Consider the following 26,791-nt stretch of genomic DNA (forward strand, 5'->3'; position numbering starts at 1 on the left):
AACTATATGTTCCAATGGGGCGGTGTTTTGGAGGCTTTGGAGTTGGAAAACAACTAAGCTGCTTCAAGGTCGCGGCGATAAATGTGGCATAGCAAGCGTGGGTTCGCACGAGTTCACTGTGGGTGAATGCAACTTTGTACTCACTGCTATAGCACTTCACATCAGATCACCATGTCGAGGCATTTACGTAGCGGATATGACTTATTAAAAATACTCAATGTTTAATTCCTAATCCCTAAATCCTACACGTGTCAATGCGAGATATCTCCCAGTGAAGTCGCAACCGATCCATAAACACCCATCACGGTCCATCAACTATGGGCCTATGCCCCAATGTGCGCCTTGGTATGTGTCAACACCTTCTTTCCAAGATATAAACCAGTCCCTTAGTGCCAAAAGTTCGCCAAAAAAAAAATTAAAATATTGGACACACGAGTGTCCCATCTCATCATAAGATCCAGCACGAAGCAACTCCCTTTCATGCAGGCGGCTAGGAAAGCAGCCAAAAAAAATCAGTGTCTAATCCACTGTAGCAAAGAATCGAGCAGTCTCCTCGAGCTCACTATCTCCGTTGCAAAAGTCCCAGCCCACAATGACGGGCGCTTGGCTACAGCACACAATCTTGCGAGCATCGAACTGGAGCTTGAATACGCGAGCTGGTGCATTCTCTGCCCCGGCAATATGCGGGTGGTGATGCGCCGGCGGGGGAGGGTTGTGTTGTGCTGGTACTTGGGCTGGTTGAGCTGGTGCAGGCGTGGGGGTCGGAAGAGGATTTGGCATTGGCGTAGCAGCCGTTGCCATGTTCACGTCTGGAGCAACATGTATCGCAGCTAGTGATGGTCCGGCGATGGCTTGTGTTGGTCTAGGGGTTGGGATATCTGCGGCCTGGTACGTTGCCGGCATTCCGGGAGGATTGCTGGGTCCCGCAACAGAAGGACCAGCAGCGGCAGCAGGCGGCGCTGTTGAGGCTGGATTCGGTGTACTGGCCGGGCGTTGTCTTGTCGACTGCTGCCCGGTTTGAAAGGCGACTAACGCTGCTGTGATGGCTTGTCGAAGCTGTGTGCGTGCCAATGGCGACGGCTCGCGTTCAATGACAGACTGCAGGTAGTTGTGGTGGCTAAGCATGGCTGGATAATTGGCCAATGTCTGCTCCAGTGCTCGGGCACCAAGGGGGACGACTTGATCAATCAAGTTCATATACAGCCCGGAGGTCCCCTGCGCACCGACGCTGGGGTCAACGCTGGCCTGGCTCATCTCCCCAAGGGGCGGGAGTCTGCTGCGGGAGGCAGGAATGCGCATGGCCGGGGGACCAGCAGATGGGTGCATTGGGAGGCCCCCTTGGTGTTGATTTGAAAAAGTAGGTTGTAGGATGGGTTGTGGCGGTATTGCCAGGGCCATGTTTCTCTGCGCTGCAGCTGCCGCCTCTTCCTGGCGAAGGTGATGGGCCGGTTTCCAAACACCCTCCTTGTCACGTCTCCAAATAATGATGCTCTGGTCGTATGACCCAGAAACAATTCGTCCATACTTGCGACCGCCGCCCCCTCCAGGTGGCACCTTGGCTCCAAATGCCTGCACATCAGCCGGCCTAGAGCTCCCTGCGTTCACTCTCGTAGTTCTTCGGTTTCGTCTCTCACCATCACGGGCCACCTCTCCGGCCTCAACAGCTTTGAAATACTCAGCATCCACAGTCTTGGCTTCCACCTCATCTTCAGCCTTGCTGTATGGCAGATCACCAAAGCCCGCTTGCACGGTTCTGACCAAATGCGCGTGGCCACGTAATTGTGCAACCTTCAACCCGGTAGGCGCGTCAAAAATGCACACCTCGTAGTCACTGCTACCACTTACAATTCGTCGTCCGTCGAACTCGACGCAGGCGATGCCCTTATCGTGAGCAGGGATGGTTTGCGTGCACACTTGGTCCGGCCAGTCCCAAACCTTGATATGCCGGTCTCCGGACACAGACACGATGGTGCGATCTCTAACCTGAATGGCATTGACGGCAGCACCGTGGCCTTCCAACCGGCCAATCATGGTATATGGTTCCTTGACAGGTAGCTCCTGGGCTAAATCCGGTTCATAGCCGTATCGCTTGATGATCTTCCCAACGGCGCTGAATGCCGACTCGCCCGCCCCATACCCCAGCTCTCCAAAGCGAAGTGGTCTTCTGTTAAAGATTTTGATGGTTTTGTCTTTCGAGGATGTGACAAGAATCCGTTTGTCGAAGCGAACATTCAAAACTGACTCTCGATGCGCCTTGGTAATTTGTTGAATAAGCTCGCCGGTTGAGAATTTCCAGATGAAGACATTAGAGTCACTGCTGCCCGAAACAATGATATCCTCGGAGGGGTGAGCGTCAAACTGCAGACACAAGACCGAACCATTGTGTCCGATTAGCGGGGGTCGGACTAGGCGACGCGTTCGAACGTTCCAAATACGCATCGTCTGGTCTCTGCTGCCGCTCACTAAATAGTCTGCGTCGAACTGCAGAGTATAAACGCATTCTTGATGTCCCTCTTCGGGGTACTGAGGGTGTGGCAGCTGGAAAGTCGTGTATTTGCCAAGTTCCCAGTTGGACTCAAGTCGTCGTCGCATGTTGTAAAGATACTTCCAGTTAATGCGATACCTTGAGCTACCAATGTCCCAAGCCCACAGGGTTGATCGTATTGAAGCACTTGGGTGATCTGGAGGCAATATGGGAGGCAAAGAGGGTTCCGGTGTCCCTCCGGGCTCCTTTCGCTTGGCACGCACAACATCTGATGAACCACAGCTCCTATCTACGCCTTTGCCCTTGTAGGCTGACGAACTTGACGCAAAACTAATGTCCATATCGACATCCCCGCCTGTGAGTGACATGAGTTGCCGATTTGAGGAAAACGATGAGCCGGGAGTTCCAAAAATGCTGCTACCCTCGATTCCTACTGGTTCTGGGACCATGTCCTGGCTCCGAGACGTCCCTGTCATTTCCTGGTCTTCATCTTCATTCAGTATCGCACGAATCTTGTTGGTCTGGCCATCCGCATTCTGGATTCGATGTAAGTGACCAATAGAGCTTGTTAGACCAACGTTGACTCTGCCCTCGCACAGTTCAATCTCGCTCGCCACCGCCTTCCAGCCCTCGAGATGGTACAGGCGCTCCCAGAGTTTCCGATCCAATGCCAATTCATACCAAGCGCGGCATGTTTGGGCGACGCCAACTAATGAAACGGGATCTAGATATCCCAGTATTTTGAGACAGATTTCGGCTGGAAGATATTGGACGAAATCGATGTATAGCCGGGGATTTAATCGCTGGACGATCTCGGCGATGGCCGAGGTGGGAAGGTCATCGAGAAGCGCGAGTGTTAATTCTGCGTAGGAAAACAACAGTCAGCAACAGCGCTCAACTAGTCAAGTTTCAAGATGTTTGTTAATTACCCTTCTTGACAGACACTGGCAACGCCGAGGCATTGCTTGCCAACCAAGATGGCAGCTCTGCCGGTGACCGTAATGTCGCTAAACTCGCCGGTAGACCATGATGAACGGTAGGATTTAGAGGGTCCTCCGAATAGCCTTCATCGGGCTGATGTGCTGGGGAAAACGGATCCATGGCCGGAAGTTGGTCAGGCTTCGCCATTGGGCTGGAAGCCAAGAGACGGACGACGCGGGGAGCCGAGAACACGGCCTGGCAGAAAAAATTGAGGCAAATAAGGTTTGCACAGGCCACAGGCGATGCAGCAGATGGCAGGATTTATTATTTCGCAGGGCGGCTGCCGGGGCGACTGTGATGCCGTGTCGATCCGGCCTGATGCGTGGTGGATTGAAGCTCCCTTGGCTGACTGAGACTTGGTCATGAAGCAGGCGCAAACACGATGCGCCCGTTTGAAGCAGCGGCGTAGCACGAAAGCGATGCCGAGCCGCTCTTGTCTGTCAACTATCAGCGCGTGCACACGGTGGTCCTCCTCGATCTCGGTGAGATGGGGGCTTTCGTGAAACGATGACAGCCGAGAGGGTCTCGTGGTGTTTGTTATCAAGGCGTCCGCGGGCGGCGACTTGGGGGTGCTGGGGTTGCACCGGAATGAGGCAAGGACCAACAGCAATTGAGCTTGAGCAGCAATTGAACCAATTGACGGCTCGGCCAGCAAGGACAAGGGCAGCGGGTGACGGTTACGATGGCTGTAACAAGTCTGGTGAGGTCAATGTCAATTCCGGGTGGCGGCTGGGGCGGCGAATGGCGGGTGGTAGCACTAATAGTTGGCCAGGCCAGACATCCATAGGCCTCGAGCTAGCGCACGATAAGCCGACATGGAATGATTAGCGCTCTCGGGCCTGGCAGCTTAGCAGCACCAAGTGCAGACATCAATTCAGTTGCTGTCTGCTGGCCCGAGTGAATACAGCACGCACTGGGCCGTACGGAGTACCAGCCGTTATCGACAACAGGCGTGACCGTGACGTCTAGAATCCCAGCATCAATGTTTATGTAAGCCCAAGGAGGCAAACTCGATTCTACAGCCGTAATGATTTATGCAAGGCCCCAGGTGCCAGGATTGAAGGTGCATGTGGTCTTGACAACTTGTCCAGTCTATAGCGATGTATGTATTTTCGCGTATCGTCAGGGCACGCACTCGGGTTGCAAAGTACTCAAGTACGGAGCACACTGAGCCACCAGTCGCCGTGTTTGATATGTAGCATCGCAATAGGTAGGCAAATACCTCTTCCTGTTCGAGCCAACCACGATTTCTTGCGTTGACCAGATGCTGCAAATATCCAGCCTATATAACTATACGGTTCAGCTTTTTTTAACCCGTGGTTGATCAATCGCTGTTACCAAATGGAAATGCTGGCTAGATGGCTTCTAGTGTCCCATGTCAAGCTGGGATCGCGGCGGCCCAGGATTCTGCATGGTGCGACTCCAAACATCTGGGCATGCCTGCTAGGTGCTTTATAGACACTTGAGAAACCCTCCTCCAATCTCTCTCGAATGGGAACTCTTCCTTGATCGTCATCATGTACCACGTATGCATGTCAAACAAGTCAATGCCGCCGTTCGGCTTCATGCCTGCACCCATTAATCCGTCCCCAGAGTTGCAACTTGCAAGAGTTGGGCAGACACCATGCGCTCGCTGGAAGGAGAATTCGACGATCCCTCGCTTGCCTCCTCTCTACACAACTCGGGAGAACATTCCTTGATGCTCTGCATCCAGTCGCCGCGAGGGCATGAAAGGAACATTCACTTATCAGTTGGTGTGGCCGTTCAGGCACGGATGCAGACGAGGAGCCAGGCCCAATAGACGATGCAACGCAGGTTTGTAGATACGAGGACAAGGCATCGCCAACTTGGAAACCAAACACGTCCATGCCTGTCATGTACTCTCGACTCGGGCTCGTCCGTCGTCGTATCGATGCTGCAACATGCCGCCTTGCAGGCGGCTTATCACCACTTTCATTTCACGTAATGGCGTCGAGTCGACCATAGAGTCTCGTCCTGTACTATGTCACAAATATGACATAATGCTCAAGTTGAGAATGCATTGCACGCCTACTTTAACTGCCTCATTCCTTGTTTCACTAAAACACATGGTGCGGGTTTGTTTCCGGCACCGCCTCTCCCCGAGAAGCAAACGGAATCCCTGGCTGTCAAGTTTCATTGTTACTGTATGTACAGTTCCTCGACTAGCCGTGGCTTCACCTGTCAATCACCAAGCCGCCGCGGGCTGAAGCGTATCCGGTTATGCGGCCGCGTGTGCCTGCGGAATACTACCAACCACAACAATGCGTTTCATGTGTCACGGCATTTTATGGCTATCCGTGACGATGATTTCAGCATCTCGGCTACGACATTCCTACCTACTTGTAATAGCCCATACTAAGCCAAGTGGATTTCAGTATCGTCCCAATTGGAAAATATCGAGACACCCGGGCACTTTGTACTCTACAGGGTAGTCCATGCGCAAAGCAGGTGGACAAGTGTTGCTAACTAGCAATGCCTACCATACCCAGGTAGATAAGTGAGTTTCTCTTGGCGCCGAGGTCTGCTTTACATGCTTACATTCCAGCAAGTAGTTTCATCGAGCCGCTGCATGCCCCAGAGCGCCTGCATTGGGATGATATGAAGCGATTCTTGGACCGTAGCTGTACTCCCGACTCGAAGGCATTCTTTCGGCTGAGGACTTTCCAGCCTCATCATCTAGCCTAGAGGAACAAAGATGATTTGTATTCGTCCCCGATTAGAAATAGACATGGCCCTAGGAATTATAAGTGCAGACAATCAGCTGTCCAGTTCGGATGCCGGCTCGCCACCTTTTACCACGACCCAGTAACTACCTAGGTAGTAGTAATTGGTGTTTTTCAGATGGCGCATGCCAACGAACATCTTCATGTACTCGGTACTGGTTACCTCAGATCTACTGTCGTAACCATGCGGTTCTGCATAGACAAGGACCGTGTAAAATGGAGACGCATGATGGCCATGCATCGCAGGTACCCTCCCTCGCCCTTCACATGGCGTCCATGGTTGGAAAAAGCAATGGAAAGTGGCTGCGGGCTGCTTTGGCTAGGAGGATGGTACCGGCCGAACCAGTTGTGGAGTTTGTCGAGGCCGTGCCGAAGGGTAGGTTGGAAAAGGCGCATTGTGATTGCATGCTTGAGTGAGTGAATGGCCGGAAGGCTAGAACTTGGATGTTGTTGTGCATGGATCGCAGACAAGCACACAAGCGGCTGGCTTGGCGCGGTTTTGCGCTCGCAAGGTCCCCAAGTTCCCAAAATCAACTTCCCCTCTTCCCCCACCAGCCTGGCAGCAGAACATCAGGATAGGCACTTATCCCGTCTGCTGAACCTTGTTTGGCTCCCCGATGGCCCCCCCGTATGTACATACTTTATGTATGTACTTGTCGAAAGATGCGACAAAAACATCCCCGAAAAATCGTCATGCCACACACAAGTCGGCGGCTAGTCTTTCTTGACGTCGTCAGCTGATGCTCACCCAATGCGCATTTCACTCCAGCCAGTGACTATTGGAATCTATCCATATACATACATGTTCCTTGTGCCTGATGTGGCAAGGACACACCCAACAAGAAATAAAACATAAAAGGCCGGGGGACAAAGGTCAACCCAGGCCTCCATCTGTTACTCCAACTCCGTATCAAAGGGCCGAAATGTGGTGGTGCCATCCTATGGTGCCGCCGCCTTCAAGCACATGACGTTGGCGAAACACCAAACGGCGCTCCAGCGAACCCGGTGGCAGTCTTCGAAACAAAGACGCCACTCTAACGAGGGACCGACCCCCTTTTCCATTTTCACTTGGACAGGTGCTGACGTTGTGCAATAGCCTATCACGGTTCCATGGCGCTGGATGGTGACCCGATGGGTAGCCGTCGTTGACTCGAGGGTTTCAACTGCCCAGCCCAAGCTTTGACGATTGGATGGTGGGCATTTGTAGATTTCGGCGCAGAGCGACACCCTGACTAGCATCGTGATGAGCCCACCCTGACCAGAAGAAGGGGCCCGGTATGAAGGATGTATGTACATACCTACGCCATGCAGGCTATACGGAGTATTAATTGGGGGCAGATATGATCTACAAGTGCCAAGCGTGACACACAAAGTTGAGTATTGGGGACGAAGTTTGGTACGTATGTATGGACGCAAGAAAGAGGGCTTGCTTGGACCCTACGGCTGATCCTAATTCAGCATGCGTACCTGGTCGTCTGTCAAGCGGGACGGCGACGACAGGGACAAAGCACTCGGGGCTACGGAGGTCTGGTAGCATTGTTGTATCAGAGCAGCCCAACTTTGGGAACCCAACGTCGAACTTGGCAGCCCATAGACCCGATGCTGGTGGAGGAACGGCAGAGGCCAGCCCAACTGTTCCAGCCCACGGCAGCGAGCGACAGTGAATTGATTCGGAAGATTGAAGAGAGATCGGAGGGCCCCATACACGCACGGCTGGACCATCAGATCAGAGCGCCGCAGGAGGGGCTGAGAAGCCGATTGAATTAAACAAGTCGCTTCGTGCATGTATTTGCAGTCAGCCACACGCAGGTCCAGGCTGGCGATGATGACGGCGATACCTGCATCTCGGCGGCGGCGTACATGCCCACCTACATACTTGGGTCTAAGTAGGTAGTTACCTACATCGATTGATGGCAAACTACTCCGTCCTTTTGAGTGCAGTCAAAATAATCCATGCTTTGCAGCCCAACTTCTGCCAGACAGGCCCAGAGACTAGACATAGCCCTAGTCTAGCGTTGTCTACCGAGCAGTGGTTTAGCCTCGCTCCTGCGCTTGGGGTACCTATTGAATAGGACCAACCTACTTGTTAAGGTATTACTAATAAAAGTACATACCTACTCAAGTACTTTACCTAGGCTAGAGGTAGCCTTCTTGAGTAGGACTGGTGTCTATACGTTTGATGGTAAAGTTTTAAACGCGACATGGGCCCCAAATGCTCCAGTGCCGCCTGTTCATGTCACCACCAGTTTGATCCCCTGCCCCTCCACTAGCGGACCGCCAACGGACCAGTGGCCTGCACCCACTCACACTCACACTCACACTCACACCAGACGCCAGACACTTGCTTGCCGCCACGTCTCTCGCAGCCTGGCCGCTGTGCACTGGTTCATGCGTCGGGGCTCAAGCTCCCCTCTCCGAACGTTGAATGCCAACCGGGTTCCCCGTCGCTCGACAATGAATAGCACCAGGGGACCAAGGGGACCAAGGGACCAGGCACGTAATAGACTCTGGCCGCCCGCCCCCAACTCCCTGTTTCTGTGGTCTTGTCTGATCTACCGGCTTCTTGCTTCGCCTGGTCCAGCAATCTGTTTGGCTGTACGGAGTACAATACGCCTGCATCTGCCTCACTTTCGTCACACGCAGGCACCGGTGTTGCCAAGGCCGCATCTCCCCAATAATAAAGACAATAGCCCGCGAGCCTCTGGCCTCTGCGCTGCATTAATAAGTATTACTACTCACCAACCAATTACTCGTTGCTCGACGAGAACACCGCCGTGCTCGCTGGAGAAGAGTCAGGCAGGCCGTCAGTCCCGATCCCACAGACCCACGCGCCCCACTTTGAGTTGCGCGGACGTGAGCCACTGAGAGCCACTGCGAGCCACTCTGGAACAGCGGGCAAATGCCCTGGCGCTCTCGAGTCGACTGTTTCCTGGACATCGCGCCAGGCACTCCCACACTGGCCAGGGGGGAAAGCACCGGGACACTGGGGCATTGGAACGCTGGACCGTTGGCTGTGGCCACCGCACCTTGCATTGAGCAACCAGACCTCGACCTCGGCCTCGACCGCCTTAACTGAGCTGTCTGCCCCCCCCAAACCAAACATACAGAACTGCGTACTTGCGTCTGCATCGTCGCCTGCAGCATCTCTCAGCTCGCCCCCGAATTGACGGTGCCTGTCGCCTGCTCCTAGACATCGTTAGTTCGACTTGTCGGGACTCACCTATTAGACGGTAATTTGCCACATCGTTGCTGGCCGCGAGTCGTTCGGTAGCGATTTGAGCTGAGATAGGAGTCGCCTTCCCCTCCAAAAATCCGCCTGCGTCTACCACCGCCTTCGTTGGTCTGCGCATCCAAGAAGGGAAAAAAAAAACCACCTACACTCGACCTGCCGTCTTGTCCCGCCCTATTCAACATCTGCTCCCTGCCAGAGGACGGGCAACTGCATTTCTCGCCTTCTCGTGAATCGTCTCGCCTGACCATTGTTTGTTGAATGACGCGACCAAGGCTACAAATTTGAGACCACTCCATGCCAGAAGGGAGGGCGTGACAAACAAAGACAACGCCCCTCGTTGACGAACGAACATACGGTTATCCTCCATACGACTGTACTTTGGCTACGACGAGCAACCCCTCATTCCTGCACCTCGACGACAAACACCTGTGCCCTTCATTGTTCGCGCTGGGGCTTTCATTTCTCCTGGACGCATGGAGTAAACGGACATGGCCCATGCCCCTCTGCTTCGAAATAACACCGCTCCGGTCTTCCACCCCAACCAGAGCGGCGTCAGCGTCCTTCCACACAACAACATGAACAGTGTGCCCCGCGGTAGCCAGCTGTCAGGGTCGACGGCGTATACCAGTTCATCAACGTCGCTGAATTCACTGAGTAGTGCTGCAACCGTGGTTCCAGGGCAGAATGGCGGATCTGTCGTGGCCACGGCCAACATCATCAATCAAAAGGCGGATGCTTCACGATCGCTCTACCAGATTTGTGTCTCCCTTAAACAACGATTAAGTCAAGTGCCCGATTTTGGACCTTTTCTCGAGCAACTTGATCCTACCGATCCTGTCGACCCCTTGTGGAATCTGTTCCGGTCGGGGTATCCCCTTCTCACAATCTACAACTCGCTACAGCCCACGGAACCGCTCAAGGTGGAAGACCCAAATGCATCCGAAGCGAAAAAGTCCAAGATTGCCATTTTCAAGTTTGTGCAGGCGTGTATGAAGGAATTGCAAGTCCCCCCCGCCCAGAGTTTTGTCATTACAGATTTGATGGGAAACGACACAAGCGGTTTCGTCAAGGTTACGCAGGTCGTCAACTACGTGCTTGATCTGGCAGAGCAACGTGGCCTGTTGCTACAACTTCAACCTTACCCCGAGGACGAGCCTGCCGTCGCAACAGGGGGCGCGCAAATGAGCTACAGGGATCACATTGTCAAGGAACTGGTTGATACCGAGCGAAAATATGTCCAGGACCTGGAAAACTTGCACGACTTGAAGAAGACGTTGGAACAGAAGGGACTTATCCCAGGAGATGTTGTGCACCAAATCTTTCTCAACATCAACGCGATTCTCGACTTTCAGCGACGATTTCTCATTCGAGTTGAAACGACAAACTCCTTGCCAAAGGCCGTCCAGCGATGGGGTGCCCCGTTTTGTTTCTACGAAGATGCCTTTGACATCTACCAGCCCTTTATCGCCAATCAGCGCAAGGCTGCTCAAATCGCCAACCAAGTTTTCGAGAAAATTCAACAATCAGAGCACCCTGTCGCCGCAGACTTTAACACCTTGGACGGATTTTTGCTAAAACCTATGCAGCGATTGGTGAAATATCCATTGTTGCTCAAGGACCTCGCCAAAAAATCGGAAGATGAGGAAGTCAAAGACGATCTAAACACGGGATGTGAAGCCGCGGAACGAGTTTTGCTCAAAGCCAACGAAGCCGTAAACCGGGACCTTCTTGATGAAGCTCTGGAGGAACTCATCACTCGAGTAGACGATTGGAAGTCACATAAGGTGGAATCATTCGGCAAGCTACTCCTGCACGGTGTGTATGGCGTTATTACTGGCAAGAGTGATCAAGAGAAGGATGTAAGTAATAGCCCCATTCCATGTTCGCATCGGGAGAAACTAACCTTCTGTTGATGCAGTATGAAATTTACCTTTTTGAATGCATCTTGCTGTGTTGCAAGGAAGCCTCTGGCAAGAAAGACAGGACGCGATCCACGGGACCCAAAATCAGGAATAAGAATGCAAAGCTTCAGCTAAAGGGCAGAATCTTCATGACTAACGTGACTGACATTGTGTCCCTTTCAAAACCTGGTAGGTGACGCGAACACTAAAAGGGGTTGACTGATGGCGATTATTATTGTTTTTTTTTTGGCTAACCACTCTAGTAGGTTCTCACAGCGTTCAGATTTGGTGGAAGGGTGACCCTGGTGTCGAGAATTTCACGATCAAGTTCCTTAACGAGGAGACAATGAGGAAATGGGCAGGCGGATTAGAGACACAGAGAAAAGAACATGCGCCACGGCTCTCCACCAGCCAAGAATCCATCAACAACGACTTTGCATGGACCAGAGACCAAGCCGGCGGCCTTGAGAACCCCTATCTACAGCAGGACGAAGAAGACGACGAAGACTATGGGCCAGCAACAGCACCGGCCCAGTTTCCAATGCCTTCATCAATGGGCACCGCCGTGCCTCGCACCGCTTCAAGCTCCAGTCTGAGACAACGTTCTGCCACAGGGGAGAGCACACAATCCCTTGCAGGCATCGCAAGAGCTCCACCGCCGCGTTTCCCATTGCCTATGCCGCCCGCTCCCCTCAATATACAGATCCAAGGCAATGGCGCCCCATCTCCCGGCTCGAGGGGAGGAGACAGCTACTTCTCCCCAGTGGCCGAGTCTCCAGCCTCTTCTCGTACAAGCACCACGAGCGGCATCTTCCCTGGGCCTGCTTATCAGTTCCCTCCCAAGGCCGGTACACCACAGGCCGTTTGGGACGACCCGCGTTACTCTCCTTCAATGCCACGGGCCCCGTCACGAGATGGTTCCTCCCCCAATCCAATTGGCATGGGTAGCAGGACTGCTCGTGGACCTTCTCTGCCCGCAATGGCCACCCATAGTCAAACTGCGGCTCAGCAACAAAGAAGTAGGTCTTACAGCACACCGGATGTCAATGTTGCAGGTATCCCTCGACATCGTCAACCGAGCCAGGGCAATATTCCAGCCGTGCCTGGCATTCCTCAGCACTTACACCCAGCTCATGACGGCAGCATCCCGCGATCGCAAACAGGCTCGCCTCGCAATGATTTACCAATTCGAACCAGCACACAAAGCCCGGGAGCCCAACGTGAGCGAATGCACCAGCACTCGGGAAGCCTCGGGGGCACGATGTCTCATTTTCCTCACCAACAACCCTATCCGCGTGGAAACACACCCACAGGCGGCAACGGTTTGCGAGTCGACTCTGCAACTGCGAATTCACGCAACGTGTCCCCATCCCTCGGTACGGCGACGCTCCCTCCGACCAGCAACCCCGTGGCGAGTCCAGATTTGCCCATGCCCACGCAGTTGAAGGTCAGGGTCAACTGTGATAGCGGGAACTATGTGACGCTCGTGGTTGCATTTAATATCACCTATCAATCCTTGATCGATCGAATTGACGCTAAACTTGCACGATTCATGACGAGCAGCATTAGCAAGGGTATGCTGAAGCTCCGGTACCGTGACGAAGATGGCGACTTTGTCACCATTGAAAGCGATGACGATATTCAGATTGCCTTTATGGAGTGGCGCGAGGGAGTCCGAAATATGTATTCCGGCGGCGTTGGAGAGATAGAGCTCTTCTGTGTTGGAGAAGGCCAATGAGACTGCTACGTCGCAAATTGGCCTTGTTATTCTCAATGGGCGTCGCACGAAGTTACTGAGTGCATTTGCCGACCACATTTGGCACGAGTAGGCGTTCAAGAACATGCCAGCATTCGCAATCTTAGAGTATAGAGCCCCTCTCGAATTCCGAACGACGACTCCAAACACGGACAATTCTTCCCTACTCTGCCCTCCTTCGCCCATTTTCCAGCAAACTCAACATATTTAAACGGCATCGCAGCGACTAGTATGACTGCACAGTTTTAAGCTTGACTGGGAGTTGATTTGTTGATGTTGGACGCCATTCTGAGTCTTGATCCTGACCTTTTTTCTTATTACATTTTTTTTTATTGTTTGGACTGCCACAGCCGGTTTCGCGGCAGTGTGTCTTCTTACCTTGGCCGAACAGCAGACTTTGTTGCCGCAAGGTTGCTTGCATGTGGACTCGGTCCATTTCATTGGATGTTCTGTAGAGACATTGGTACCGCAAGGCTGTAGCATGGCATCATATCTCATCTTTTGGGCAAATTTTATGGACATGATTTATAGGCGCTACTGGGAGGTTCGCGGAGCCAGGCATTGGAAGGCTGGGCGCATCCTGGGTTTCACTCTTTTTTTCCCTTTTCTATTTTGGTTTGAAAGTATATACGGCCACACACTCGTTTGGGATTGTATTTTCCTGTTATTCCCCCCCCTGCCTTCTGCCCATCCTCCAACCTCGGTTTATTTTTTCTTCCTCCTTTTCTTTTTTGGCGCTCTATGGACACTGAGCTGGATTTTCTTTTGTTGGCGGCTGCAAAGCTGGATAGACAGACGGTGGCATGGAGAGCTGGAACAGTTTGGGGTTGTGCATAGTAGATGTGGAATTAAGGAGGGAATGAGGCTTCTCAGCCAAGTTACATAGACACTGATTCAGACACTTGGCTGTTCTGATGAGCGATTTAGAAGTTTGGTGTGAATGAAATGGTCACGGATGTTACAAATAGTATGCCAACCCCGTAGTCTTGTACAGCTGTGATTTCCCTGGTGCTCCATGATGTCGACGTCTATCGTACACCAGCCGTCAGTGGGCCGTTTGCTCCCCGTACATCGTACATGTATAGTATTTACAAAAAAATTGCCAATGAAAACGCCGTGAAATGCACAAGTTCCATGCCCCAGACGCATATGTACACGATCAGACTTTTTTGCCCAAAAACCCCCTTCCCAACAAACGCGGATACAGCCTTCTTTCATGATTTGATAGTCGACGCGGATTCTCTACTTTTGCTTCCGCGGACTCGTGACGTGCTTCTGCATTCTCGAGAGGTGGTAGTTGACGGTATTTGCGGGCGCGGGCGGCGGCGCAGGCCCATCCATGCATTTCCGGAGCTGGTTCTCGATGGCGGCGCAGCCCGAGGCGTTGTAGCCCGCGGAGGCCCAGCACGCTGCACTTGTTTGTAAGCACTACGTGTGGGTGAAAAAAGAGGGAGGGGGGGGGGGGGGGGGGGGGGGACGTACCGAGCACGCTGGACATTATTGCGATACAGGGGTTTTCGGGCTGTCGCTTGGGGTTGTGCACGCGCAGGGTTTTGAGGGGCGGTAGACGGATGGGCTTGTGGCCGCCGGACATGGTGTCTGTGGTGAGAGCCGAGACGGGAGCGAGTCGGGAGGGGGGGGAATGCGTGATGCGATGTCGCGTGGTGGCTGTTCGTTTGTTCTTGGTGTTGATGCAGCTCTGGGAAGATTTAGCTGCTGGAGTCACGTGATACAACGGATCGTGGGGCCACGTGATTTGTTTTGATGTTGGAGCTGTTCTCGTTCCGGGGGGCGATTTACTGAGTAATTATGACATTTATCGCTGCTTGACGGTAGGGTAGTTGGATTGGAGAGCGTGGCTTGTTTATGAGGGTGCGTCGGGTCGGTGTTTTGGAGGCAAAGGTGAGAAGGATGGTTTTCATGCAGATGGAAGAGATGGTTCAAAAGATCACCGCGGGCAGTAGGAACCGTGCAAAACAAGATAATCCCTACAAATAATGGCAAGTATACCCGAATACGGGCCATGTGCTTGTCCCATCTTGTCTTGTGAGATGGCTACGTTCTTGGTCACCAGCTCGCCGGCGCCGATGCCTGAGCCGGCTGTTGTTGTGGAGGCGTGGTTGAACATTGGCTTGGCATGTTGTGAGATGTTGTTGGACGGGGAGAAAGGTGCGAGGGGAATATTTACTTGGCTGAAGTTGATATTATTGTTTTTTTTTAAAAAATCTTTTTAAAATCTTTTAAATTCTTTTTGGAAGACGTCGCGCCTATCGGTTGGGTTGTTCTTGATGGCGTGTAAGTGAGGACAAGGCGGGTGTGCATCATAATCTTGTGCACATTTACATTCGGGCCACGGAGGAATAGATGGCTGGATCTGAAATGCGGCTTGCATCTGGACTCTGTTGGATATCTATTACGATTCTGGCATTTCCCCTATGGTAGCGTCTCGGCTGAAGTGCCTTTGATGACGTCGAGATACACGCGTTGGGGTGAGGCCAAGATCACAAGGCTTCATAATCTTGGAGACGAACTAGTTTTTATTGCTGGATGGTGTACGACTAGGGTTAAACAGCTAGTGTCTAACTAAGTAGCAGGGCAATTCCTGCAAGAGATGCCCCCAAGCCTCCTTGTCCAAATGCCACACTTGGAGATGGCTTCCGATATGCTAGGGCGACTCGCCCCATCCAAAGTCAGCGGGTAATAAAACATAGGAAAATGTAATAAGGATAGAATAGCAGAGGGACCAAACATGTCCTCGACTCGCTCCAAAAGCCAAGACATGAGACATGCCTTGAATAGCTCTAAAGCTGTGACATCATAGTCTCCTCGTGTCCATGTGCCTTGGTAGATGAAGGCATTTTGGTGATCTTGGGTCCCTGTTCCAGAGTAATAGTAGACGAAGGCATCTCGGTGACCCTGATTCCACGCCCCTTAGTAATAGTAGACGAAGCCTTCTCGGTGACGTTGGGACCATGTCCCTCAGTAACAGTAGACGAAGGCTTCCCAGTCTCCTTGGGACCTTGTCCCTCGGTAGTAGTAGGTGAAGGCTTCCTAGCCGGTGTGTACGGGCACACAAATACCCCCAAAACCGAGGGATTCTTCTCGAAAAAGGTTTCGCAAAGGCCGCAGCACGGTATCAGTGGAAGCCTGGGCCTGGGGAAGCGGTTCGTGCTAACATTCGTCTTTGGAAGTTGAGGGCGCACTGGCTCCGTCCTGTTCCTGTTCAGGGTCGGGTCTCCAAAGATGAGCCAGCGCTTGGAGTTCTGAACCGTGATCCCCTCGGTGGTCTGAGGAACGCCCCTGTATTTCTTGTGAGGTGGGATCGAGGCCGTTTCGGTGGGCTGTGCGGCAACGACTTTGTAGTAGTCGGCCGGGTCGCGATGAGGGACATCGGAGACGGCTGCCTCGGTCTGGACGACGGGGGCGGCGTCGGTCAGAGCGATGGCAGAGGTGACTGCGACAACGAGGGCGAATCGCATTTTGGAGGAGTTGATGTGTCTTGTAGTTTAGATGCAGAAAGGATGTTTGTAAAATGGGAATGCTGCTGAGAGCTGCGGGTTTTGTGTATATAAGAGATGATATTCGTGGGTGGGTGAAGGATGAGTGAGATGATTTTTTCTTCTTTTTTTTTTCTGTCGGGGGGCGTGACATCCTTTTATGTGATTTCTTCCGAGTCCATCAGCTGAGAGTAAAATGTATTGCCTTTGCCGATGCGTATTGGTGAAAAGGTTGTGTGTCTCTATGTATCAGTATAGTTTACATGGACTGCAACGGCGTGAGAATCTGGCGCTTGGCGCTGCTTCGGAAAGAAGACAAGCACACTTAAGCCCGTAGCGGATACAAGCCGGCAAACTATAGTCTCGTGCAACATGCTTGGAATAAACGTTAAGTTGGATTAGACTAAGAACTTGTAGTGGGATGGCCGCGGCTTCACCACCGGTCCAAGTAAAAGCGCAACACGTACGCGGCCAACACATGCTGGCTCAAAGGTTATGGACGGCACGGCAGATACTAAAACTGGATGGGGGAAGCGGATTGGGCAAGCTACCAAGACTTACACAAAGCAAAAAGGATAATCCTTTTCTCATCTTTTCCGGGGGCATCGTGGCGTGAGCTTGTTGAATAAAACTACGAGATGAAACCTTGTGTAAACCTTGACACATCTCGGCAATGAACGGGCCCTTTGTCAAAGACAGCATAGCATGTCTACCAGAGCACCGTCTTGTCTGACTGTATGACAATGCGAGCAGGCCTTCTTTCCGCTCGCTTCAACTCGGTTACTCGGTTTAGACCCTAGGCGTCACGATACGAGACACATTGTTGATTCAGCTGCTTCATAAAAGTATTATTCTTGTTGTTTTTCGTGCTCCAGACAGAGTCTGCAAAGCCATGTTTCTTCACATGCCATAAATTTTCTTTGATCCGAATCTGTTTCGGGGTCAAGTTTGGTCATAAATTATGGTGACCGACGTTATGATGACTGGAAATTACACCAAGTTTGCTTGTTCCAGTTGCGTATTGAGCCGCAAGGACTCGGGTTGCCGTTGTCATGAACAGGTATTGATAGGAGCTTAGTCTTGTGGCCACGTACATGCGCTCCTTTGCCTCCGAGCTTTCACCCAGCCTCCTTGCTCTTGTATCTGCCACGATGATGACTTTGTGATGCTAGCCCTAACGTTGCGTCTAATGTCCTGTTACCAACGGTAAAGGTAGACGGCTTCATCACAACACACTCGTGTTTTCGTTGTATCGCGAGGAGATTCATTGTTGGCGTCGTGGCGCTGTTCTAGTTGATCTTGCGGATTGAAGATGGCGTCTCTGCTGCTGAGCTCGTAAGACCTCTTCTTGACATTGTTGGGCATGGGTGTACCACTTGGGCCAAATTCAATGAAGCCGGAAAGATGCCATTGTTCTATCTTCTTGGTTCTTGATGAAAGGAAACATTGGAGTTGGTCAAGAACTACCGCTGCGTCATCCGGGAACAGGCCATAATGAATTCTGCCAGGCGCTAAGAATTGTGCGTCACTTGAGCGCTCGGTTAGGAACCTCTTGATAATATAGGAAGTCGTAAGGATCCTGCTGATGCCAGCGCTTAGAAGACGTTTCCTAAATTACGGCCGTTCGGTGTTGGAAGCCCGACGGCTGGTGGACGAAGCCATCTTGGGAGCAGAAGGCGGGGACGCATGACCTCTTCTCATCTCGAAGCATGGGACGTGGAATGACGTTGCGTTGAGACACCATGGCGGCCGGTTCGCATCCATCATGTTCAACATTGGCGTGCGGTCGAGGAATCGTCGCCGCAGCATGTTGAGTGTGACGAGGAAGAACTTGGGCAAGGTTGAAGCGCATCGTATGGTCTGGTTCCTGGACCTCATGCGGAGAGGCTAGCGGCGGCTAGCGGGGAGTCGTCGGGGACTGAAGCTAGCGTCGATATGGTCTGGTTATTACCGACAGCCTAATTAATGTGACATGCTTTGAGCTCCGCCCAGTATTGACATACATATTCTCTTGATGTTGATCCAGATGTCCTTCTATCGCATGTCGACGTCTGCTCTTCCAGCAAAGGGCCCTGTCCGGCAGCCCGACGCACAGCCGACTCTGCAAATAACAAAGGCCGTCAAGACATCTTGACCAACAGCCACTTTGGAACAAGTATGAACTGGTAGCTGCCAGCCAGGCAGGCAGGTCTTCAGATGGTCATGTCCTACAATGCCCGGATGTTGTCCACGACCAAGTCAGTCGTACACAACCAATCAATACATGATTCAGTACAGGCTCAAGACCTCCCGACCAAGAAAACCCCAGCCCCATCACTACCATCCCGTCACAAGCCTCACGTGTCAGCATCCAAGCGTTCTGAATAGGCGCAATCCGTCTCCCTCTCCGTAAATCTCGCAATCCACGCCTAGATTTGCAAACCAACGAGTCGCATCTCATGATACCGCTTCCCACAATACAACCGCAAGCCCCTAAACACAGCCCGCCGCCTGCTATTCTCCCTATTCACCCAACGCGCCGCACCGACTGGAGAATGACACACAATACCCGGCAACCCCGAGAACCGGCAGCCACCACGTTTTCCTACAAGCCATCGAGAGGACAAGGTGGGGTGGGTGGTAGTACATAGTCGAAATTCCGCCCAGCCTTGATGCCTGGCCTATCATGGTTGCTCATTCCAACGGCGCAAAGTTTGTATTTGGAGCTTGAGCTATGAGATGTGTCGGTATGGCGTGCCAACACACGTGGCTGTGGTGGGTGAAGATGGACGAGGGGGCGACTTTTTTTTTTTCCCGCGGGATACTACACCAGATTTTTTTTTAAGAAAAAAATATACGTACTCCTGATGGAATAGTCATCTCAATGACGTCGTGAACATGCCTCAGTATTCTAGTACCCCGAGGCCCCCATGTGCAGACTCCTTTCCGGGTCAAGTACTTTTTACCTCTACGGTTGATGCATGACAAAAGGCAAATCATGACACCAGTCACTGGGAAACACAAATCAAAATAAAACTTATGGTATTCCTGCCATTCAGTGCCGACACCCTGTCAGCTGTCAATGCACCCTCCGTGACAAATTTGTTATCCTGAGCCACAATGCAATGCACATGCTAAAGCGAAAGTAATTCGAGCAAAAAAGGTCCCCAAAACTCCTAGTGAGTGCGCATTCTCCCCTCTATACAAAATTAAGAGTCTCTGATGCCAGAGCTATCCAAGTTCGCCATCGTGTATTCGTCGCGAGTTTGAATGGGTATAAGAAGTCTATCGTCTTGATGCGGTGATGCGATGATGTAGGATTCAGCCAAGGGTGGGCTTGAAGCCGTATAATTGTGACGACTTGGCTCCGGGCCATGCCATCCACTTTTACGATCCCAAGTTCGTCCCGTGAAGCTCCAGCTTGATATGCATAAGATAAAAAGAGTCCAGAACTTGAAAGGTCTTTTCGCGCAAGGTCTTCACTGTCGGTGGTTCTTGGTTCCCTTGTAGTGTCTCCTTACGCGCTCGCGACCTCGTCTCTCTTCATCCTGGCTGTGCTCGGCTCTTCCATCGTCGCTTCCACTGCTCAGTCGTCGACGGTCTTCCTCATACCACGCGCTCAGTGATTTCCCACCAAACATCAAGTCCTCGTCGTCAATAACAATCGGTTGTATCCACGCATACGAGTCGAGATCGACCTCGCGGGCAGACGTGTCTAGGGCACGCATGTTGGGAACGAGGTAGTAGGTAGGCTCCTGTTTGGGCGACATGGTAGTGGAGGATGTGTGAGGCTGGGTCTGTGGTGGCGACGTGGGTTGCGTCGCGTCTTGGTTCGTCGCGTCTTTGTGTTGTTCGTTGGTGCGCTGGTCTTTGATGGGGAGTGCCAGCGCGGAGGCAGTAACAAAATATCTTCTTTGTATGTAAAGAAGATATTTTTAGAATGTGCGGGATGGTTGATGTTTGAGTCAAGGAGATGAGATGGAAAGGAGATGGAGTCTCTGTTATATCGGGATCGGAGTTGGATTGTGGTGGGCCCCGAATTAGTCAAGCTGGAGCTCAGAGGGGCAAAAGTAACGAGATTCAGTAAACAGACGCAGCAAATTGTGGAGACTTGAACCACAGCGCTGGGCTGCGGATCGAAAGCGTCGTATTTAAGTCTCAGCTGAAGCAAATAGACTGCCTGCGTGCTGAATTCAATATTTCAGCTGCAAGCCCGACCGCGTCTCGACTCCGGGGATTTTCTTTCGAGGTTGAGAGTTGAAGCAACCCCCCCAAAAAAAAGAAAAAGGGGGATTTGAGATTTTTATCAAGAAAAAAAGGAGTCCGGGCGCCGGCACCGGACGAGTCATGAATATGTGTGAGCGTCTTTTTGACTCTTAACGCTGCGACCTTCGGCCAACGGTGCACAAGTTGCGGCGGTGGCACCGGGACCAGTCGGAAGAGGGATAACAGCAATGTTGGGGAACGTGTCAGAGAGCGGAGTGAGATGGGGTGTGGTGGAGGGCTGGTGGCGCTGGTGAGAAGCCAAGTGGGAGCTCCTACTCATGCGGTTGCGTTGGGTGCGCCGTGAACTTGGCAGGACGGACTGATTCCGACACTCTGGCTGGCGTACGATCGTGAGGTATCGATGGGCGTGTCGAGCTGGCCGAGAGGCTGTTGGTGCTTTCGGTCACTAGATGCTTGAATTTGAAGTGCGCAGGCACAAGTACTTTCGGGATGTGATGCAGATGCAAATGCAAAAGGGGGAAGGAAGGAAGAGAGAAGTTAGACGCACGGGGCCCCGGGGGGGAATAGGAGGAAATAAATGAAGCTGGCATGCGGCTCACAAGACAGCTGGACCGCAAGATTTCGTCACAAGGCGCAAAAGATGAGTATACGTGGAATAATCGCCTTGCTCATGGGGCGGAGGGTTTGGTCAAACCGACTCAGACGTAGGTCTGCCTGGTCTGGAGCGAGAATAGAGGCTCGGAGGCTGGAGGCTGGAGCAATCTGGACTGGGGACTTGGGTTACGTCGATCCGGGGCTTGGCGGGGCGCTGCCTTGGGACCAGCAGGAAGGAGCCACCAACTTGAGGGGACACAGTGCCGGGGAAGGCAAGTCCCTCCGGGCCAGCATGTACCTCGAAGCCAGGTATCTTTAGTCCTCTGCAACCAGGCCTTGCTCACTCGAGAGCCGACATCAGGGACCCTCGACAATCTCTCAACCCTGGAATCTTGACTTCAGAATGCTGGCCATAAACGGCACTGTGTGCCAGCCGGAAGTCTTCGCGGTAGGCAGGCGGGCTGCCTCCAGGCAAACAGTAACCAACTAACAGATTCACAGAATCACAGGGCTGAGCGAGCTGCCACGAAAGGCCTTTGGGTGAAGGCTTCCCACGTATGGTGCCACACAGGCAACCTTGGGATGGAAGAACGGTAATAGTCCAGAACGGACGAATGCGGCGTACATTGCATCCTGATACTCGATATCTTTCTACTGTTGGTAGCTTTTGTCATATTTGCCTTGCATTGTTATTACCACGCAGTATCAAAGTGTCTCGACTCTCCAACAAGCAGCTAACAGGTATCATCTCTGCCGCCTCCAGAAACCCATCTGAATGGCCAGTAGAATGCGCCGAGCACCGTCACATTTTCTACGGAGTACTTTGATGGCAAATACGGCATCAGGCAGCGATAGACGCCTCACTTCTCTCGCTCTCTCGCTCTCTTTGGGTGTGTACAGTGTGCATGAGGACGGACCAACAGCCTCATCTCGCGACTCTGCCAAACTCGACTGCCACAGAGGGCAAGTTGTCGTTCCGCCACTCTGCCACGCTGCCATTCTGCCCTTCAGTCATTTGTGTCGGCCTTCTTCTATTGTAAACTCTCACGTTGGCACCATGTGGCGCAGCTCAAAGCGGCAGCTGGCGGCTTCTAGCCCGGCGCCCGTCTGTTGCGGCCTGCCAAACGAGACATTCCGACGACGGTGGTGTCTCGCCCGTCTCGGTTCGCCGACTACCTAGTAGTACTATTGCCTGGCTGGCTGAGTGAAATCTGTCCTGCTGCTCACCTCAGCTATCAACTTGGACGCCCATATTACGTGGATTTACGTCGACGAGCCTTGACAGCCGCGTCAGATGCTGTGCCACCCCAGTTGGGCTCGCTTCTCAACATGATGAACTGCGAGGCTGCTGCCGTCCTGCTGCCGTCAGCTCACTCTTGACCGTTGACAACACTCCATGTCAGATTGCTCCATACGTCGGCTGCAAATGTACAAACCTGTCCCGTACTTCGTTTGTCAGCCGACAGGGCTGAGGGTCTGAGACTAGGATCACCGCCCATGGCCACGATCTGGGCTAGTTCGTGATGCTGCAATACTCCGTAGTGAACATGGCAAAGAATGATATTCCGCTCATCTTCCTAGCATCTTCTTCGCCCTTGCCGTTGCATCTCCATCTCCGGCTTCCTAATCTAGCCTAAAGACTTTTGACTACAGGATTCCCCTGAGTCACAAACTCCCTTGCTTGCATCGCCACCGAGTCTACCATGGCCTTTTGGCACCCCGAGACCCCTAACACCATGCATCTTGCGGTGGAGCGCTAGAGGATTGCCAAACAACGCATGGCTATTTGTCCAGGTCGTGCTCTGTCGTTGCAATTAGCCGCTCGTCTTGGTGATCTGGTTTGCGCATGTGCTGTGTGCTCATTGGGTGTCTTGCGGGGGGGTCAGCCGATGGTGGACGGGAGGGGGGCAGCAGAGGCAGGCGATAAAACCACAAGATACGGTGCATGGGGGCAAAGCGCCGCAGCCGCCAGACTTTGGCAGAATACGGGTCTCAAGCAGAGTGCGTATTATTTTTTTTCTGGGGTCCTTACGAGTTCTCGCGTCGATCTGGATGCAGTGTTGGAGCTGTTGTGTCGGTCATTCATGGCAAGTTGGGTGGATGCGACCCGGACAGAAACATCTGAAACCTCGAAGCTGGGCTGCAAGGTGCACATGCAAAGAAGCCCTAGACGACCAACACAACGATGCGGCTCTGCAGTCAAATGCGTACTATCGCGTCCTCGACGCCACACTCAGAAGCTACTAAGTAGGCATCAGCGGGTGCGCAGATGCCCATCTTGCCACACATCGCGCGGTGCGGACCTACCGGGAACATTAACAGTTGACAGGTAAAGCAAACAGGCAAGCTTTGCACGGATTGAACAAACCAAATGGGAAAAGAAGTAGCGGCACCTCCATCCTATCGCATCATCCTGCCAGAAGCCATGGCTCTCTTTTCGGAACCATCCAGTATGGCACCGTTTGATATGCACAGTACGGAATGCTACGGGTCCTCGGCAGGGTTCCCATGTCCCGCCGTGTCAAAAGGACATGGCTTCACCAGGCTCGTGACTTTTGCTAGAGGCGATCGGCTTGTGAAGTACGGCAGCGCAGATACTTGGCAGGTCGGAACATTACGCCAAAGTGGATTGTGGAATAAAGGCCGTCATGTTATTCCTCTAGAGTGACTGAGCCAGTCACATGGTCGCACCAGCCGTCGACAATGCAACCTTGACATTTTTATGCGCCGCTGTCGTGCAGCTGGAGGAATATACCACGTTCTGTTCGGGACCATGGCCCGAGGTTGAGATTCATCTTCACTCTGCACCGAGAAAGCAAAAAGAAAAAAAAAAGAAGAAGAAGAAAAGAGTACCTCTGGCTTGAGTATCTTGAGTTCAGGTATCTGCTTGCCCCTCCCCCGCCTTTTTCTTCCACCTTTGGCCCCGTCAATGACCCTGGTACGTATCCATGCAAACCATATTCCTTCATCGCACCAGTGCCAACTCTGTACAGAGACCAATGATAGCTGGCAGTACTCCGTACATGTGCTAAAAATTCGCAAGCTCGAGTACAAATGCCAAGGCCACCTACCTACTAGATCTAAGTACCTACAGGCCCTCGGAGATCCGGGGAGCATCAAAGTCATCTAAGCCAGTGGGAGGGCTTGGCTTCCGTCTTTGTCGGCCCTTTCGTGTCACATTACGGGTCAACGCCGTCATGATTCCGATTAGTATCAATGTCCATCAAGAATCCCCATCCCAAGATACGGGTTTCTTAAAACCCACGCGACGGCATGACGACAGGATTGACCGTCCCGGCTTGCCCAACGTGGAAACCTAGTGCCGAGTGTGAGCGGCAAACTCGTCATGTGTACAGAGTGACTGGACCCTTTTATGCCCGTATGCCCGTATTTATGCCCATATTTATGCTTGGTGGGATTTTGCTTGCATTCTTCTTATTCCCCCACTGTTTTGTCCAGTGGTTTTGCGCTCCGCCTTTTCGCCACGTTTGGTGGTCGCGGCGAGTGATGTCATCGACGACCGACAAGGAAGCCACGTTCAAAGACTGTGGGAAAGATCTTCCGTTCAGCGTGCACTTTCTTAAGCTTCTCCAACCATTACGGCTCGGCCTCAAAAGTGTTGCAATCCTGGGCTCGACTTCCATCTTCATATTACAAATTTGCGCAGAGAAGGATCATTTGAAGATTGTGCCACCAGCACTGATGATGCCTGCCGTGTTTGCAGGTACGACACGCTGGGAGCTACGGTCGAGTCGACTGCGACTTCCCAATGTGTTGACGGCCGAAAGGCTCAACGCGAGGTTTTTAAAAATGGCAGTCGCTCATGTTATTAAAAGTATCAGACGTAATGCTTCAATGTTTGTCAAGCGCGAACGTGAATGACACCAGACGTATTATAACCACTGGAGCGTCTTCCATACCATCTTCTCCAAGTTCTCTTCTTGCATCATTCTCATCTGTCATATGCTCCCAGAACACAATTCTTCTTACAGTCTGTCATACAAACCAGCCAAAACAGAGCCCGCATCTTACTTCATTCTTGAAACCTTGTACACAACGTCATTCAACATGGTGTGTGCTGCTGCTCTCATCCTCGCTGGCCTTGCGGCCGCTTCTCCCATGGTCGGCCAGTCCGGCGGCAACTATCCAGCAAAGTCCTTTTCCCAGGGCTTTCATCTGGTCGTCAACAACACCGACCCGTCCCGCGAGCTTACAGAGCCTGTTCACGCCATGTTTCTTCAAAGCATTCATATCGGCCCTCCCAACAGTCTTGTTGGCACCAGAACTACCAGATCGCGGCGTGTCTTCTACCAAAACGCAACCGAGGATGAGTTCCGCTCTGGCAATGCTCATATCCTCTCTGACGCTGCTTCCCAAAGCATCACGTACGGCCTCAGCTTTCGCTTGGAAGGCGATGCCGCCCAAGGTTTTGTCTTCAGACTAGACGCCGGTCCAGGCCAGAAAGGTGTTGCCATGTCCCCGAACCACCATCCTTGCGCCTTTCTCAATGTGCCCGGGCTAGCAATGTGCAACCGGCCCGTCGAATATTACAGGGGCAGGAAGATGAATATCCTGAAGATGTTTCCCAACCCCACCGGCAATCTTTGGAAGATGCCAGAGGAATGTACTCCCGTCCGTCTGCTGCCACAGTGCATTCCGCTTCCAGATGCTCAACAGGGAGTCAGTCCCAGCCACAAGTTCGTTCAGACCACGCACTGCTACAAGAACGTCTCTGCCATTGACTGGTCCATGTACACACCTTGTGATCAGGTTCGTTGAGTGGTAATGGTGGGGAGAGATACTCGATGGTTTCACGATTGCATTCCTACTGGACTTGATGGTATAGACTGAAAGGCATCATTACATTAGTATTAATATACTCTGTCGTATAATGTCTCCTCATGAAGCTACATGTGTAGTGCAAAGAATGAAATGATGGTAGAGATGGGGGAAATTTTGCCCGCTTTTTGCGTCTTTGAATGAAAACGCAGGCAAGCCAGCTGCAGCGTTGGGCTGCAGCTTGCAGCTCTGCCTCCCTAGAATAAAATATCCGAGGCCGTCCCTAGGCATCTGATTCGTTCAAGACAAAATACTCATTGGCAACTAGTTGGTAGAAAAGTGACTTACTAGACTGCAAATCACGCCGCCGGACCAGAGTCCAGACCAAGGGACGCTTGAGATCTCAGTAGATTGCCTTTTTTTTAAAAAAAAAAAAAAAAAATCAAGGATCAATTCCTGGTTCTTTTTGTTTTATGATATCCGTGATTGGAGGGTGTGAAACGACCAGTTTTAAGCTCCAATCATAATTGATCTCTATTTGTACAACTTTGAGTCTGGAGATGCTGTCAATAGAGTTTGGTAGCTTTGAAACTGGCTATGGTTCATGTAAGTGGTT

The 26,791-nt window shown here is 52.2% G+C and overlaps 6 protein-coding genes across 6 annotated transcripts; 2 read left to right on the forward strand and 4 right to left on the reverse strand.

The window, feature by feature from the left end:
• Positions 1–519: 519 nt before the first annotated feature.
• On the reverse strand, positions 520–3,613 carry MAA_05486 (F-box and WD domain protein; the record flags this gene model as incomplete). Its single annotated transcript, XM_007823484.2, has 2 exons — positions 520–3,347; positions 3,415–3,613. The coding sequence occupies 2 exons, from the start codon at positions 3,611–3,613 to the stop codon at positions 520–522; spliced, it is 3,027 nt and encodes a 1,008-aa protein (XP_007821675.2).
• A 6,317-nt stretch (positions 3,614–9,930) lies between these two features.
• MAA_05485 (guanine-nucleotide exchange factor Cdc24) lies at positions 9,931–13,081 on the forward strand (the record flags this gene model as incomplete). The annotated part of the gene is made up of 3 exons (XM_007823483.2): positions 9,931–11,301; positions 11,361–11,532; positions 11,607–13,081. 3 exons carry the CDS (start codon positions 9,931–9,933, stop codon positions 13,079–13,081), a joined length of 3,018 nt encoding a protein of 1,005 aa, XP_007821674.2.
• A 1,260-nt stretch (positions 13,082–14,341) lies between these two features.
• MAA_05484 (Ribosomal protein MRP10, mitochondrial) lies at positions 14,342–14,693 on the reverse strand (the record flags this gene model as incomplete). The annotated part of the gene is made up of 2 exons (XM_007823482.1): positions 14,342–14,508; positions 14,582–14,693. The coding sequence occupies 2 exons, from the start codon at positions 14,691–14,693 to the stop codon at positions 14,342–14,344; spliced, it is 279 nt and encodes a 92-aa protein (XP_007821673.1).
• A 1,207-nt stretch (positions 14,694–15,900) lies between these two features.
• MAA_05483 (uncharacterized protein) lies at positions 15,901–16,578 on the reverse strand (the record flags this gene model as incomplete). The annotated part of the gene is made up of 1 exon (XM_007823481.1): positions 15,901–16,578. The coding sequence occupies one exon, from the start codon at positions 16,576–16,578 to the stop codon at positions 15,901–15,903; it is 678 nt and encodes a 225-aa protein (XP_007821672.1).
• Positions 16,579–20,054: 3,476 nt separating this feature from the next.
• MAA_05482 (uncharacterized protein) lies at positions 20,055–20,345 on the reverse strand (the record flags this gene model as incomplete). The annotated part of the gene is made up of 1 exon (XM_007823480.1): positions 20,055–20,345. The coding sequence occupies one exon, from the start codon at positions 20,343–20,345 to the stop codon at positions 20,055–20,057; it is 291 nt and encodes a 96-aa protein (XP_007821671.1).
• A 5,119-nt stretch (positions 20,346–25,464) lies between these two features.
• MAA_05481 (uncharacterized protein) lies at positions 25,465–26,175 on the forward strand (the record flags this gene model as incomplete). The annotated part of the gene is made up of 1 exon (XM_007823479.1): positions 25,465–26,175. One exon carries the CDS (start codon positions 25,465–25,467, stop codon positions 26,173–26,175), a length of 711 nt encoding a protein of 236 aa, XP_007821670.1.
• Between the last annotated feature and the right edge of the window lie 616 nt (positions 26,176–26,791).

This window comes from Metarhizium robertsii, assembly GCF_000187425.2.
Source record: "Metarhizium robertsii ARSEF 23 chromosome Unknown MAA_Scf_2, whole genome shotgun sequence".
Lineage (NCBI taxonomy): Eukaryota > Fungi > Ascomycota > Sordariomycetes > Hypocreales > Clavicipitaceae > Metarhizium > Metarhizium robertsii.